This window comes from Bubalus bubalis, chromosome 12, assembly GCF_019923935.1.
Source record: "Bubalus bubalis isolate 160015118507 breed Murrah chromosome 12, NDDB_SH_1, whole genome shotgun sequence".
Taxonomy (NCBI): Eukaryota; Metazoa; Chordata; class Mammalia; order Artiodactyla; family Bovidae; genus Bubalus; species Bubalus bubalis.
The window spans coordinates 104,146,288-104,162,291 of record NC_059168.1 but is presented as its reverse complement, the minus strand read 5'-3'; the positions used below and the strand labels follow the sequence as shown (position 1 = coordinate 104,162,291).

General features: G+C 60.0%; 1 protein-coding gene across 4 annotated transcripts in view; it reads left to right on the top strand.

Moving 5' to 3' along the window:
• The window catches only part of VAV2 (vav guanine nucleotide exchange factor 2), a 188,591-nt gene that overhangs the window by 29,782 nt on the left and 142,805 nt on the right, over positions 1-16,004 (top strand). For all 4 annotated transcript variants that reach the window (XM_044926526.2, XM_044926527.2, XM_044926528.2 and 1 more), the window contains exon 2: positions 8,589-8,705. In XM_044926526.2, coding sequence (XP_044782461.2) covers positions 8,589-8,705 — 117 coding nt within the window. The remainder of the gene's footprint in view (positions 1-8,588; positions 8,706-16,004) is intronic.

The window sequence follows — 16,004 nt, the reverse complement described above, 5'->3', positions numbered from 1 at the left end:
CCCGCAGTGGAAGGCTGACTGCGTGGAGTGAGCGAGCGGCTGAGCACAGAAGGGCCCGGAGCCCCAGAGGGACCTGCGTGCCCAGCTCTGCCTTCTGGGCCGTAGCAGCGGGGAGTGGCTGAGGGAGAGGCTGAGGCCCACGCCCAGTTCTCCCGGAAGTGGCCAGAGGGCCCTGGAAACCAGTCAGGGTGTCCTTGTGGGACAAGGGGCTGGAGTCTGGGGTTCAGGAAGCTTGCTGAGGCCAGACTTGAGGTCTGCCTTAGAGAGACCCCCTCTTTCAGTGCCGAGGAGGCCAGGTGTGTTTGGAATCACGTCTCGGTGGTCGTGGTGGGAAGATGGAGTCCCGGGGGGGAGAGGAGGCGCGGCTGCACTGGGGAGCCCCTTCCTCCCAGAGAGCAGGGATCAGGCAGAGAGGCACTGCCCACGGAGATCAGTGCAGCTCGGCCCCTGACGGCTTGGGAAGCCGGGGCTGTGGGATTGGACAGACTGGTTCCAATCCTGGATCCTGACCTCCTGAGCCTGGTTCCCCATCTGTCGGATGGGTGACGTGGTCCCTCCCTGCTCGAGGTGTTGTTGGGCATAGCAAGCTATGGACTCGACTCAGCTGGAACCCAGAGGCCTGAGGACGGTACTGGAGGCTGCAGGGGTCAGTGCTCACAGCCAACCCCACGTTCCACCTGCCTGTGTGTTTTGGGAGAGATGCTTCTGGAAGGCAGGGTTGCCACCCACGCAGCTGGAGCCATCTGTGGGGGCCCCGGGCTTCCCTGGTGGCTCAGACCATAAAGAATCCGCCTGCAGTGCAGGAGACCTGCGTTTGATCCCTGGGTCGGGAAGAGCCCTTGGAGGAGGGCATGGTGACCCACTCCAGTATTCTTGCCTGGAGAATTTCATGGACAGAGGAGCCTCGAGGGCTACAGTCCATGGGGTTGGAAAGAGTCGGACACAACTGAGTGACTAACACTTTCACTTTTCGCTTTTTCAGACCCTCTAAAGCCATCACGGAGTCCTAGCTGCCTGGGGGAAAGCTAGGCCTTTTCCGAGCTGTCAGTCAATGGCCGGCAGACAAACATCCAGCCAGCCAGCCAGCCAGCCAGCCAGCCAGCCAGCGATCCATCCACCCACCCACTAGATCTGAGCCCCAGCCTGGGGTTCTTGCCCAGAGTGTTTGGGACCGAGGGTGAGGGGAGGGTCTCAGCCCCCACCCCCACAGAGCATCTGGCCGGCTTGTCACCTGCAGGCCCCCTGGTGATTTACCCCAAGGGCCCCAAATTTGAAAGAGTCATGCCAGTGAGCTGCACCTCTTAAATAGTAATGAAGTAATTTAAAATAGTTTTTGGAATGAGCGTGGCATAAATAAAACAGGAAATTAATTCATTTTCCCATATTTTATTGATCAAAGACCTCGTCGTCAGCGGCCCGTAGGGGGGTCTGGTCGGCAGGCCCAGCGGCCTGGCCCCAGGGGGCAGTGAGGGGAAAGTGACCTGTCCTCGTGACGTGCAGCTCCAGGGCCACTTGTTGGGTAGGTCATGGGACTCGGGGCCATGTGCCGGCCAGGAGCGTGAGCTTCAGATGTGGAGGCCCCGCCGCACCGAAAGGTGCGGCCCAGCATGCAGAGTGTCTGTTCTCGCCAGAGCTGGCGCGCTGGGTGTGTCTCCGGCTCTGGCATCCAGCGGGCAGCGAGGGGAGGTGGCCTTCACCTCCCCGTCGTCCTGGGGGTTTGGCCATGAGCACGCAGCCTCAGTGGCATCGTCTCCCAGAGGCCTTGGCCGGCCTGCCGTCTGCTTCCCCCGGGCAGGCATCGGCTCGGAGTGAGGCTGCTAACGGGAGCCGGCGGGGGTGCCGGTGAAGGCCAGGGCCACTCGGGGTGTGGCCACTCGGCAGCTCTGTGTGGCTGACCAGGAGGGATTGTTCCCTGTGTGCAGATCACTGGCCCTGGAGGGGCCGTGGGGGCCTGGCTCCCTCCTCGCAGGGCGTGGGGGCCCAGCGACGCTCCGGGCTCAGGGACTTCGGGGCCTCCTGGGGCAGGTGGCCCCTCCCGAGTCACAGTTTCTGTGTGTGGATCCCGCCTGTCAAGCCCGAAGGCTGGGCTCCTGCCCTCTGAGTCTCCCCAGCATCCCCGCCAGACTCAATTGTCCTGCAAGTATTATTTTCAGGATGGGGGACACATGTATACCTGTGGCTGATCCATGTTGGTGTGTGGCAAACACCATCAGAGTATTGTAAAATAATTATCTTCCAATTAAATAAATAAATAAAAAGAAATAACTTGTTGTCTCCCTACTCAGAAACCTACAAACTGTGAAGGTTGCTTACAGGTCCAGCAGTCTGGCCTTGAGGTTACCATGGCCCCGACCTGTTCCCAGCTGTGTCCCGTCCTCGCGAGTGACCTTGCACAAACTAGGCGGCCTCTCGCGACCTCTGTCTCTTCACCGGTAAATTAGGACTCACGCTAATGACTGTGAGGCTGTGAGCAGCCTAGCCCTGAGCCCGGAGCTGGCACCATGGAAACCCTTGCTACATGGGAGCTTTGGAGAGTCTCAGGAGCCAATGTGAGGTGCCCGGGGCCCCCGGACCCTAGACTGTAGCAGTCGATTTAACAAGCGCACGCGGTTGGGGGCAGGGGGTGCCAGGTCTGCTCGGAGCAGTGAGTCGCGTCCCAGTGCCCGGGGCGAGGCGCCTCCCTCACGGCCCAGCACAGCTCCCCGGGGGCTCCCGGGGGCAGGGCAGCCAACCAGGCCCAGCACGGCTCCCTGGGGGCTCCCGGGGCAGGGCAGCCAGCTAGGCCGGGCACCTTGGCCCTGGGCTCGGCCTTGGGCAGGGCCTGCAGTCATCATGCCTTTTGTACCCTGTTGGGCAGGAGCTTGGATGCCCACCCGTGGTTGAGCCTCACTTTGTCCGTCTGGGCAACGAGGGCTTGCGTCACAGGCAGTCAAGGGCTTTGTCCTTGGAGTGGGGCTGCAGTTACCCACCTCCTGAGCCCTGTGCGCGGTTCCCATGCCCCCTGTTGCCCCGCGCCTCGGGTCCTCCTTTGCACCTGCCCCTTGATGCTGAGGTGTGAGCGCCTTGCACATGTGAGTGTGCTGCGGGGTGGACCTGCGGTCTGGGGCTCCCATCCCGGCCCTGCCTGGGGGACAGCAAGCCCCCCAGGGGAGGACTTGGGTGACCAGAGGGGCCCCAGCGGCCTGAGGGCTGTCCACCTGCGGGGCAGGGCCTCCACATCTCCTTCTTGGAGTGGGGCTGTCCCTGGTCGGTGTGTGGGCCCCAGTGGAACTGCTCGAGCTGGGCCAGGAAGCCTCCCTGTCCCCTCCCAAGGGTGCGCGGGGGCCTGCGGGCTCAGACGGGGCCCCGGCCCTCTCGCCCAGTACCCCCGCACTGGGCCTCAGGACGGCTAAGTGACAGCTGACAGTGAGCAGCAGGCCTGGGCTGCCCCGGCCGGCTGCGCCTGGGGCGGTGGGCGCCTGGCCGTGGAGCCGGTGAGCTCACACTAACCTGATTTCAGCCCGATTAGCTCCAAGGAGGCCAACCAGGGCCCGGGATTAGAGGGCGAGGCGTCCAGGACACAGGCGGCTGGTCTCTCGGCGGGCTGGCCCGGCTCAGCAAGGGACGGCTGGGGGCCCTCCCTGGGGCTGGGGGCGCCCACACCCCCCAGGGTGCCCCACACAGGTACAGCGGTGCAGCCTCCCTTCTGGGCCACTTGTCACGGGGCCAGTTTTCCAGGGACAGAGCCTTGTGTGGCCACCCTTTGTCGATTCCCCACAGGCGGAGGACAGAGAATGCCGCTTGTGCCTGAAGCCCCAGGGGCCGCCCAGCCGTCAGGCCTCGGGCCACAGGACGAGGAGGGGCAGCTCCCGGCTGCAGTCTGGCCCCTGGCCCCCAGCCCTCGCCCTCGGCTGTCTCTCTCCCAGAGCTGGAAGCCGTTCCTGGCGGGGGGACAGACCAGAGGCCCTGCCTGGCCAGGCTCCAGCCACGTGCCCTCTGGGGACCCGGGGTGGCAGGGTAGGGGAGCCCCTGGGCCTTAGTTTCCCTGATTGTACAGTGAGGGAGGCAGTGGTGTTATTGCTTATTCAAACCCGGCCCCTTACAGGGGTGCAGGGGAGGCTGCTGGTGAGCTCCCAGACAGACCCGGGACTCTGGGCGGCTGGCGGTCACCCCTGTTGTCTCGAAGGGCCTTCACTGCTCTTGAAGTGGACGTGGGCTCAGATCTCGGCTTGGGTGCCTTCTGACCGGGAGCTGAAGTCCTCCGCCGTCTAGGCCTCAGTGTCCCTACCTGTGCAGTGGGGCTGATTGCTGGAGGGAGGGCGGGGGTGCAGTGTGCTGCCAGGCGCGGGGGCACCCCCAGGAGGATGCTGCCTGGGTGCTTTCTCCGCACCCGTCTTTCCCTGATGGTCGAGTCCCAGGCCAGCCCAGGCTGGACCAGGAGCCACTGAGAGTGGTTCTGGAAGGCCAGGGGCCCGCGTGCCCACGGTGGAGGGCAGGGGTGGGCAGGCCAGGCAGATGCTGTGCCCACGACGCGCCTGCCCCCTTCCGAGACCCGAAAGGAAGCCTGGCCTTGCCGGCTGCGATTGTGGTTGGGAGCTGTGTAATTAACTCTAAAAATGGGAGGCTGAGGAGGAATTAAAATAAGGGCTTAGTGGAAATTAGAGACGAGTGGTGTGCAGAAAAGCCTGGAGCCAGGCTGGAAGCTGCAGACATCCTGCAGGGCAGGGGGGAGCACGGGGTCTGATGCTGCAGGCCAGGGCAGGGGGTGTGGGTAGGGGGTTTAGGGGGGCCCGGGGGGTGGGTGGCTCGGGCTCAGATGCGCCCCTGGGTCTGCAGGCTGCTCTCAGGGGTGGGATGGGGGTGAAGCAGCTGAAGGCAGGGTCCTGGGTGTCTGCGATCTGATGGCGGGACGGGCTCTCTCGGGGTCGGGGTGTGAGCCTCGGTCCCAGGCCTCCCCCAGCTCCTGGGGCTTCCTCGGCTCCCAGAGCGCCTGCTCAGCCGCTGCCTCCGCCGTCACACAGCCTCCTCCCTGTGTTGGTTTCTCTGTGACTCTGTTTTGTGAATTACATTTTTTTTTTTTATCGTGGTAAAATACACAAACCTTAAAATTGCCATTTTAACCGTTGTTCAGCGTACAGTTCAGTGGCATCGAGTGCATTCACGGTGCTGTGTGATCGTCACCGCCAGCATTTCCGGGACTTGTTCTTCTTCCCAGACTGAAGCTCTGTCCCCACTGAACACTCAGTGCCCGCCCCAGCCCGGCCCCCAGCCGCCTCCTGTGTCTGTGGACTCTGGTCCTGGGCCCGCATGTGAGTGACCCCCTGCAGGGCCTGTCCTTCCGTGTCTGTGTTCTTCAGAAAGGTCAGGTGAGGGAAGACAAAGACGGGGCTGTTCCGGGGCCACGTGTTCAAACCAGTAGCTGTAGCCAGTTTTGCAAGTAAATTTAAATTCATTAGAATAAAGTGAAATTACAAGTGCGCTTGTTTGGTTGGACTGGCCACATCTCCAGAGCTCAGCAGGCATGCGTGCCTGATGCCGCTCCACTGGACCGGGCTCACAGGGCGTTTCCACCCTTCCAGAAAGTTCTATTGGAGGATGCTTTTCCAGGTTCATGGAGACAAAAGGGACTTGACTAAAGTCACCTGTGATCCAGGATTGAACTCTGGGCCAGGACTGGTTTCTACCAGGATGTCTTGGTTGTCCTTTATCTGGTAAAGAAATGCTGAGTGCTGTCTAGAGATGAGGTCATGTGGGGCCTGTGTTAATGTCCTGATCTTGACATTGGTGTTGTGACTGCGGGGGGGCGTCCTCGTTCTCAGGAGGCACACTCAGGGCGTCTGCAGTGTGCTCTCATGTGTTCAGAAAAAGTGCACACACAGAGCTGCAGAGATACACACTGATGCACACAGATACATGCCCAGACACACACACGCAGATACATACTGAATACACGGGTTCACACGGATAAGCACATAGAGATATACACACAGAAACACACAGATACACAGATACACACACAGGTACACACCCAGATACACACACCCACAGATACACACACAGGTACACGCAGAGACACACACATAAACACACAGACAAACACATAGAGATATACACACAGAAACACACAGATACACAGATACACACACAGGTACACGCAGAGACACACACATAAACACATGGACAAATACATAGAGATATACACACTGATACACAGATACACACACACAGATACACACACAGGTACACACAGAGACACACACACACAGATACATACTGAATACACGGCTTCACACGGACAAACACATAGAGATATACACACAGAAACACACAGATACACAGATACACACACACAGATACATACTGAATACACGCGTTCACACGGATAAACACATAGAGATATACACCCAGATACACACACCCACAGATACACACACAGAAATACACAGATACACGCCCAGATACACGCAGAGACACACACAAACACACAGATACACACACACAGACACTGATGCACACAGATACACGCCCAGACACACACACACAGATACATACTGAATACACGGGTTCACACGGACAAACACATAGAGATATACACACAGAAACACACAGATACACAGATACACACACGGGTACACGCAGAGACACACACATAAACACACGGACAAACACATAGAGATATACACACAGAAACACACAGATACACAGATACACACACACACATACACACCCAGATACACACACAGGTACACGCAGAGACACACACATAAACACACGGACAAACACATAGAGATATACACACAGAAACACACAGATACACAGATACACACACACAGGTACACGCAGAGACACACACATAAACACACGGACAAACACATAGAGATATACACACAGAAACACACAGATACACAGATACACACACACAGATACACACCCAGATACACACACCCACAGATACACACACAGAAATACACAGATACACGCCCAGATACACGCAGAGACACACAAACACACAGATACACACACACAGACAGACACTGATGCACACAGATACACGCCCAGATACACACACCCACAGATACACACACAGATACACGCAGAGAGACACATACGAACACAGATACACACACACAGATACATACTGAAATACACATAAACACACGGACAAACACATAGAGATATACACACAGAAACACACAGATACACGCAGAGACACACACACAAACACACAGAATCACACACACACACAGACACCGACACACACAGATAAGCACATAGATGCGTGTACACACGCAGACCCACACACCCGGTTCCCCCCACAGGCAGGGAATAATTAACAGGCCACGCGCACTAAGCCGGTGTTGTCTCTGACCAGTGACCAGCCCAGCAGAGGGAGGAGGGGCGCCGCGTAGAGGCTGCTCTGGGGCCGGGGTGATGCCCGCTGGGGGCGGGTGGGCAGGAAGATCCACATCTGCTGGGCTCCACGTGTCCCCTGGGAGTCCTGCGTGCAGCTTGGTTGATGCTGTGCCTGCCGTAGCCACTTATTCTGGCCTGGCCTTCCTCTGTCCATTTGTTCAAGTTTCTGGTGAGCAGTCCCAGCATCTCTGCAGGTCTCTTGAAGCTGAGCTGTTGGGCCCTTGAAAGTGAAAGTCGCTCAGTCGTGTATGACTGTTTTCAACCCCATGGACTACATGCAGTCCATGGAATTCTCCAGGCCAGAACACTGGAGTGGGTGGGCATTCTCCAGGGGATCTTCTCAACCCAGGGATCGAACCCAGGGCTCCCGCATTGCAGGCGGATTCTTTACCAGCTGAGCTCTGTCCCTTAGAGGGGTTATGATGGGGATGATGGGTCTGAAACCCTGGCTTGGTGTTCAGCTGTGTGCACCGTGGTCCTGACCTTGTGGGCACCACGCTGAGGTGGACTGGTGGGGGGCTGGTGGCTCTACATACCTAACGCCCGCTCTGTGCCACGGGGGCAGGCCATTAACTCCGCCAGGCGTGTCCTGCTGGGGCATCAGGCCTCAGGAGCCTTGGTCCAGCTGCAGGTACTGGACAGGACCCGAACCCAGCGCCCTGTGACTCTGAGGTCTGCGTTCCAGGCCGCCTCGTCTGCTGCCCCCATCTTTCCCGGCTCCTTCTCCACGGGGACTGGAAGCCAGTGACCCTGTTCAGCTGCCCACCCACCACCTGCTGCCCTGGCTGTGTTGCCCGCGTGGGCTGGGCACGCAGATGCTGGGTTCCTGGGTGCTGCTCTGGGGTTTGATGCCGGCCTTCGTGCTCCCCCACCTTCTGTGTGTGCCCTGCGCCACTCCAGGGCTCTGCGTGGCTTTCGTGGCCTTTGTCACGGGTAGAGTAACGGGGATGTGTCTGTGCCGGGGAAGGCAGTGTGCACAAGTGTGTGTGCGTGCTCCGTGCCTGCTGACTCAACTGCAGTCTGTTTTGTTCCAACTCTGGTTGTCTTGAGTTGGGACGTGTGGCTCCACAGACAGGGTTACGGGGCACACGGCGTCTGCTCTGAGCCGGGCGGCGCCGGGAGGCAGGGTTTGCTGCTGTTGATGTTACTGCCCTGCAGACCGTGCAGCTTGAATGACGCTCCCTTCTCTCCTCTAGTTCCTCTGTTTGAAGAACATCCGCACCTTCCTGAAAGTCTGCCATGACAAGTTTGGACTCAGGAACAGCGATCTGTTTGACCCCTTCGACCTCTTCGATGTCCGAGACTTCGGGAAGGTGAGTGGCCTCTTTCCGGGCTGGCCCCGTCCGCCCGGGCAGAACTCCGTGGGCAGGGGCAGGCCGGGCTGTGTTACAACCGGAGGAGGCGCTTCGGGAGCTGGGGCTGCGGGACGGCTCCTCCCGCCTTCTCAGGTTGTTCAGAGTGAAGTCAGGGCATCATGACCCCAGGAGGATGGAGGGAAGGAAAGCTGGCCTGGATGAGTCCAGACCCGGGGTCCAGCCCTGCCCTGGCTTTTCCAGTTGAGCGACCCTGGGCGTTTGCTTCCTGCCCTGAATCTCCCACCCTTTCTGGGCGAGCAGGCACCAGCTTCGTGGGCCGGGCCCGGATGGGCAGGTACGGCACTTATTGCGGTGTGCTGAGAAGGGAGCTGTCGCGTTATGCCTGAGACAAGTGGGGCTCTCTGGCTCTGAGCAGCGTCGGGCGGGGACAGATGATTATGTGAACTCCTCGTCCCTGGAGCTGATGCCCTGGGTCCGTGGCAGAGATCGGGCAGCCTCCCTGCTTTCTCAGCAAGCGTCCCCGGCGACTGTCGTGCAGAGTCCTGGCAGGGCCAAGGCCGGGCGGGCGTGCAGCGCACCGTGGCTTCCTGGTGAGCCTGGGTCCACAGTGTCCGTGCAGGGCGTCACGTTCCATCCGGAAGCCAACAGTTCCCGGGTGCCTCCTTTCAAAAGATGGAGTCAGGACGTGAGACCTTGTTGATGGATTGAGCCGAGGCTTGAGTCAGACCTGGCTCCGTGGTGCAGCTGTCCCCGGGTCCCCACCTGCTCTTGGGGGGCCCTTCCCTCCGCCGTCAGGGCTGGCTTTGTGAAACGGGCACTTCCCGGACTACCCAGGGACGAGCTTTCACCTGCCTACGGGAAGTTATCAGAGGATGTTTATTGCCTGCTTCATCTGAGGACCATTATCAGGGACCTGGTGTTTGAGGAAGTATTCTGTGAACACGTGATTTATGAAGCGCAAGGGGAATTTTGTATTTGCAAATGCTGAGAAGTCAGTTCCAAGAGGAGCTCATCTGAGGTGCCGCAACGTGTCAGATTAGCATCGATAGCTCGGACTTTCCCATAAGCCACCTGGGCCTGACGGCCCTCTTCCTCGGTTCTGAAAGTCCGTAGACGTGAGGCTCGGGGCCAGCTCCGTGTCTGCAGCAGCAGTTAGAGGCCTCTCCCCTCTCTTGAGTGACTCTCCCACGTCCCTCTGGCTGCGAGGCATTCGCCTAGGCCTCTGAGGCTTCCAGGCTTCCCTCTGCTTGGCGGGAGCCTGTGCCGGGCTCTTTCCCATCAGTGAGCGTCTCAGTCTCCACAGACTTGCTTTCAGGGGGATTAGAGCCTCTTTCCCGTTTTTACTTCTTGTGACCAGCGGTGCCCTGGGCAGCGGGAAACCAGTGGCTCTGCACTTTGGGGGAGGCCTTCAGAACACACACACATGCACACACACGCGCACACACACATACACTTTTTATAAACACTCACACACACAACTGGTGTTTAAAATAATTGCATAGAGAAACAGGATAAACCTGGCCAAACCCATTCCTCGGCCAGCAGTGAATGCAGAGTGCCTGGCCTATGTGACGTGATGTAAAGGTGGACGTAAATTTGGATTAAATTCTCGTCACGTGGTCTGCCATCTGCGGCCAAGCACTTGGAAAGGGGGTGCCCCTCGTGGTTGTCAGCGGTTCCCGCAGGCAGTTTGAGCCCTGGGGGGATGTGCTTGCTGCCCACAAAGGGGGCTGGCCGCTCTGGGAAGCTGCAAGTGGGCAGTGGGTTTGGGCTCTGAGTCAGGGCGTGAAGCTGCGGATAGACTGGGGGCGCCGAGGGGCCTTGGTTCAGCCTCGCCTCCTGTAGGGAGGCTCCAGGGAGGACAGAGCTGCCCTGAATCTGCCCCTGCTTTTCATGTCGAGTCGGATGGATCTGCTTCAAAATCTGGTTGCACTTACTGGCGGCTGACCTTGGCAGATGGCACAGCGATGCTGACCTGCCTCGGCTGGCCGAGGACCGGGGGTCAGGGAGCCTGCCCCGTGCCCAGCTGCAACGGGTGCTCATTAAACGGCGATCCGGCCGCAACGGGTGCTCGTTAAACACGATGCTGCCGCCTGGCCCCGCCCGCCCCCCAGGTTCAGTGGATGGGAAACTAGACCAGCACGGGTGGCTGGCGGCCTCCTGTCTCAGGTCTCCTGCGTCCTTTTATTCACGCCGCCCTCCAGAGCCCAGCCTGGCCCTCCTGCTGCCCTCGTGTCTGTCTGGCTGCACGTCCGTGTCCTGCCCACCTCCCTCCCTGCTTTGTTTTCTGAGCGCAATGAAGCTGTGGTCGGCACCCCGAGATGAGTGGGATGTGGGGCCAGCCAAGGCTGGGGCGCCGAGACACGCTTCTCTCCATGTGGGGGCCACTGACCAGCGCCTGCTTTGCTGGGCTCGTCCCGCTGATGTCTGGGGACGGGACCCCCTGGAAAGCACACACGAGCCAGGCCCTGGCTCTGCACCGCCGCCTGCCCGGCTCCGGGTCACAGACACGGGGACTGAAGCCACCCTGGGCAGCTGGGCAGGGCAGCTGTGGACGGGCGGCAGAGCCGGGCTCCAGCCTGCGGGGCGAAGCACAGCCAGGCTGCTCACTCAGGTGTGACTTCCCAGGCCGGCCTGGGGGGGACATCCGGTGACACTGGGCAGGTGGCTCTGCGCACAGAGATAGCAGGCACTCACCGAGGGCCACACGGCCGATTCGCCTTTTGCCCTCCGGGAGCTCTGCCCCGTGGGGTCACCTGCTCGGTCCAGGTGGGCCTGTGGTGCTCGGAGGTGTCAGACCACTACGGTGTGATGGAGACTCTGCCCTCCCTGGCCCTCGCTGCTGGCCTGGTCCCTGCCGGCCGGACCTGCCTGGAGCCCCTGTGGAGAGTGACCCTTAAGTTGATCCCCAGACAAGGGGACAGGGCTTGGGGTCAGTTGTGGTCTCCCATAGTGGGCGGGCAGAAATTTGAGGACACTGTTCCTTTCTCAGTTTGCCTGGTCATCCTCTGCTTACACCCTAGGATTCAGGAATGGAAAGGATCCTTATGGTATGGCTGTCTCAGGCTGGTTTAGAATTTTCCAGATTTTTTTTTTTTTTTTGCCATTATTCAGGAGGTTTGTAAAGCGTTCAGGTTCTGTCTGGGTTCTGGGTATCGTTCTTTTTCTAAGCAGCTGCCTCCCAGCGTCCCAAGTCTCCCGGCATTGTTGGGAGTCATTCCTTGAGAAGGGAGTGTGCATGCTCAGTCATGTGTGGCTCTCTGCAGCCCCATGGACTGTAGCCCACCAGGCTCTTCTGTCCATGGAGTTTTCCAGGCAAGAATACTGGAGAGTGGGTTGCCATTTCCTACTCCAGGTGGGGAAGGGAAAAGGCATTCATTCCTTGGTTCCTCCACTCCTCTATTACATTCAATAAGCCCCAAAGAATTTTTTAAAAATTAATTAATTTTTTAATTGAAGGATAATTGCTTTACAGAATTTTGTTGTTTTCTGTCAAACCTCAACATGAATCAGCCATGGGTATACATATGTCCCCTCCCTCGCCCGCAAGAATTTATTAAATGCTTACTAAGCTCAAGGTAAGATGGAAAGACTTGCATGACCTTTGCCCTCTGAGGGTCCCCCACATTAGTTGCTGTGCAGTTCATGGTAGAAGGAAGAGTGGGAAGGTGAAGGCTCTAAGCTCTCCCCTGGAGCTGCCTGGTGCTGGCCTGCTGTGCAGCTGTGACCACCCTGGGGCCTGTCTTCTGGACTTGAGTGTGGGGTGGGTCACTCAGGACTTGGCTGCAGCTGAAGCCCCCGTGGTAGGGGGTGATCAGCCCTCCCCAGCAAACCACTTTGTGGAGTCTGGCTGATTCGCGGGCATTCTTCCTGTTTCCAGAACCAGCGGGGCCCTGGGCTTCCCCTTCCCACCTTCCCTTTTGGGCGGGTGCGGAGAGGAGCTGATGCTTTGGGGTGTATGATGTTCTAGAAAGTATTTTCCCTGACCCCAGGCTGGTGGAGCTCTCCCTGCTCCCCAGCCGGGAGGACCCTTGGCAGATTCCTCAGTGGGACAGCAGGCAGGTGGACCCAGAGACCCTCGAGGCCTCCGGGAGCCCTGGGTGCAGGCAGCCCGCACTCATTTGGAGCATGGCGATCGACGGGGCAGGCGGGGCCCAGGGGGTGCTTCCTGTGGGTTAGATCAGACTTCCTGCGGATCTTCCTGTGGATCCTGTGGATCGGACTCCAGGTAACTTGGACTCTGAGGTTTCCTTTCTGCAGAGTAGAGTGGGGACAGGATGGCCCAGGGCGTGGCCGTGTCGTGGACTCAGCCAGGAAGCGAACATCCAGGTCCTGCCGTTTTTATTACCGGTCTGGTCCTTTTCTTGATCACCCACCCAGCAAGCTCAGCAGGAGCAGAGGGATCCAGAAAGCTGGTTCTGAATCTTATTTTTTTTTTTGGCTCCATCCCTGGTATTTCCCCAGGGGTCACATTAGAGATGTTAGGTTTCTCCTCATACCCGTCCTGTATGGGGTATGATTTGGGGGACCTTTGAGCTAAGAGGTGAGCGTGAGCTGAGGGCCTGAGCTGGGAGCCGGCCTGCCGCCGAGCCCGGGCCCTGCTCCTGCCCCGATGGCATATGCGTCCTTCTCGGGTGTCCCCCCGTGTCCTGTCCCGGGTGTCTGGCTGGTGCGCGGGGCCCGGGAAGGGAGGGCACGTGGGAAGGCCACGTGGGCTGCGTCTTCGCAAGACTCCTCGGTGTGGAAGCGGGCTGGCGGTTTGGATGGAGGGTCCTGGCGAGGTTGTAGGGTTTCTGCAGCTTCCCTCTGATGTTTTGCCCCTGGAGCCTCAGATGGCTGTGGCCGCAGAATGCATGCCTCGTCTCCTCGCTGTGAGCTGGGCTTCCATCACCTTCCCACCCAGCCCCCTGACGCTGGCACTTAGTGACCCCCTTTACAGACCAGGAGGCGGTGGCTCCGAGGGTCAGTGGACCCCTCTGGGCCGCATGGCCGACCGTGTCCCTGGCCTGGGAGTTTGTTGGTTCCACAGCCTCTCTGCCCTCACTCCCCTGGCCGGCCTCCCAAGGCGGGTGGTGAAGTTGCGGCTTCACCAACACAGTGCCCGGTCCTGGCCTTGCCGCTGGGTCCGTCCAGCCCCAGCTGGTGACCTGGGCTGGCGACTTTCCGGGACTTAATTTCCTCATCTGGAAAATGGGGACAATCTTGCCAGCTCTCCCTGTGATTGGATCCCATGGGCTCTGTTGCAGGCAGCTCGCCGTGTGGGCTGGAGCCCGGTGGTCACTGAGCAGAGTTTGCTTTTCGTTTTCGTTATAGTCCTTTGTGAACAGCCACCGCCGGCCACGTGTTCACTTGCACTGTGAAGCCGGGGGCGGAAGTGAGAACGCCTTCCAGGAGGCGAGTCTGTCCTCTGGGTGGACAGGAGCAGGGAGGGGGGCGGGGGCTTCTCCTGAGTGGCCTGGGAGCCCGGGGTGGACCCCAGCCTGCAGGAGGCCGCGGGCAGTCCCTGGCTCAGGGCGGGCCTGGTCGCCCTTCCCGGGACCCTCCCACCTTCCTGCCCGGCACACTCACTCTTGTCGCTGGCTTTCCCGCAGTCTGACCCTCGGCCCGCAAGGCTCTCCCTGCAGCCTCAGGGCCTGCGCTTGAATCGCTGCTATTTAAAGCGGCGGGGGTGCCTCCTCTGCCCCGTGATGCCCACCTTCCGGCTGTTTCCTTCCTTACTGGGGCTGCGGTCACAGCCCCCGGCTGGATCACGAGCTTCCTGGCTGTACAGACTTTTGTGCTTTGTTTACTGATGTCTCTGGGTGCCGAGAGCCCCACCTGGCATGTGGGGCACTGGCCCATCTTTGCGAGACTCAGTGGGTCTTATCGGAGGAGCCAGCGAGCTGTTGGTGGGGCCAGAGTGACGGCGGGACACCTCCCCAAAGGCCTGGCCAGGCACCTGGTCAGGGGACCCAGGCTGGCCCAGGTGGCCCCGCGGAGGTCTTCCCTGGGGTGCTGCCCGTCTCGGGGCGCCGATTCCAGCTTGGTCTGGCACAGCGTCCCCGCCTGCCCCCAGCCCGGGGTGCTGCAGCCTTGCCGGGTCAGCTCGGCTCACTTTAGCCGCCCCTCCGCCCCCTGTTTTGAGAAGAAGGTCTGTAAGGCTGTGTCTCTCGTTTGAGTTAAAGAGCAGAGCACACCCTCTAACAAATGGGTTCAATTCTTCTATTTATTATTCATTGAAGTATTTTGCTAGGCTCGGAAACTTCCGATGCGGTTGAACCTGGCTGTCAGCAAGGCCGGGGGCGGACGACGGGCCCCTCCTTGAATTAGCACACGAGGTGGGGGGCCCAGCGGTGCCTCCAGGGGCCGGCCTCGCAGGGAGCCCGCCCGCCCCTCCTCCTGCCGGTGGGGTCACCACATGCGTGGACCCCGCGCAGTGTGCGCCGGGATCTCTGCATCCAGGAGCTCCTGCTGACTTCAGGGGCCTCACGGGGTGAGGAAGGGAGCCGAGGCCCAGAGGGAACATGCCTCTGCTTGTGTCTGGTGGAGCTCGGGGGTTGTTCAGGGGGAAGCCAGGAAGACAGCATGGAGGGGAGGCAACGAGGAGGCTGGGAGGGGGTGTGGAGGCTGGGAGGGTGATGTGGAGGCCGGGGGGCAGCGAGGAGGCCGGGAGGGTGATATGGAGGCTGGGGGGCAGTGAGGAGGCTGGGAGGGGGGTGTGGAGGCTGGGAGGCAGAGAGGAGGCCGGGAGGGGGGTGTGGAGGCTGGGGGGCAGTGAGGAGGCTGGGAGGGGGGTGTGGAGGCTGGGAGGCAGAGAGGAGGCCGGGAGGGGGGTGTGGAGGCTGGGGGGCAGTGAGGAGGCTGGGAGGGGGGTGTGGAGGCTGGGAGGCAGAGAGGAGGCCGGGAGGGGGTTGTGGAGGCTGGGAGGCAGCGAGGAGGCCGGGAGAGCTATCTGGGTAGAGGCCACAAAGAGGCCTCAGTCAGGATGGGGCGGAGGGGACCTAACTCTCAGCTCTTTAAAGGACGCAGGCAGTGAATTCCCTCACACGGTGGATTTTAAGCCATCTTCCCCGGGGACCAGGTGGAGGCAGAAGGCAGGGTCCTGCTGAGTCGAGCGAGTCCACTTTTACGTTTTCCCTCTTTGCTCTTGCCTGACACTTTGCTTATACGGTGATCTGAAGAGATTAGGAGTGTGGTTTGAAAGCACCGGTCTGTGACAGCCGAGGAACCCACTTCCCCGGGATCGGGGTTTGGGGAGGGCGGCGGCTGGCTGGCGCTGTGGCCTCACCGGCTTCCTGAAGGGCCCCGAGGCTGGGC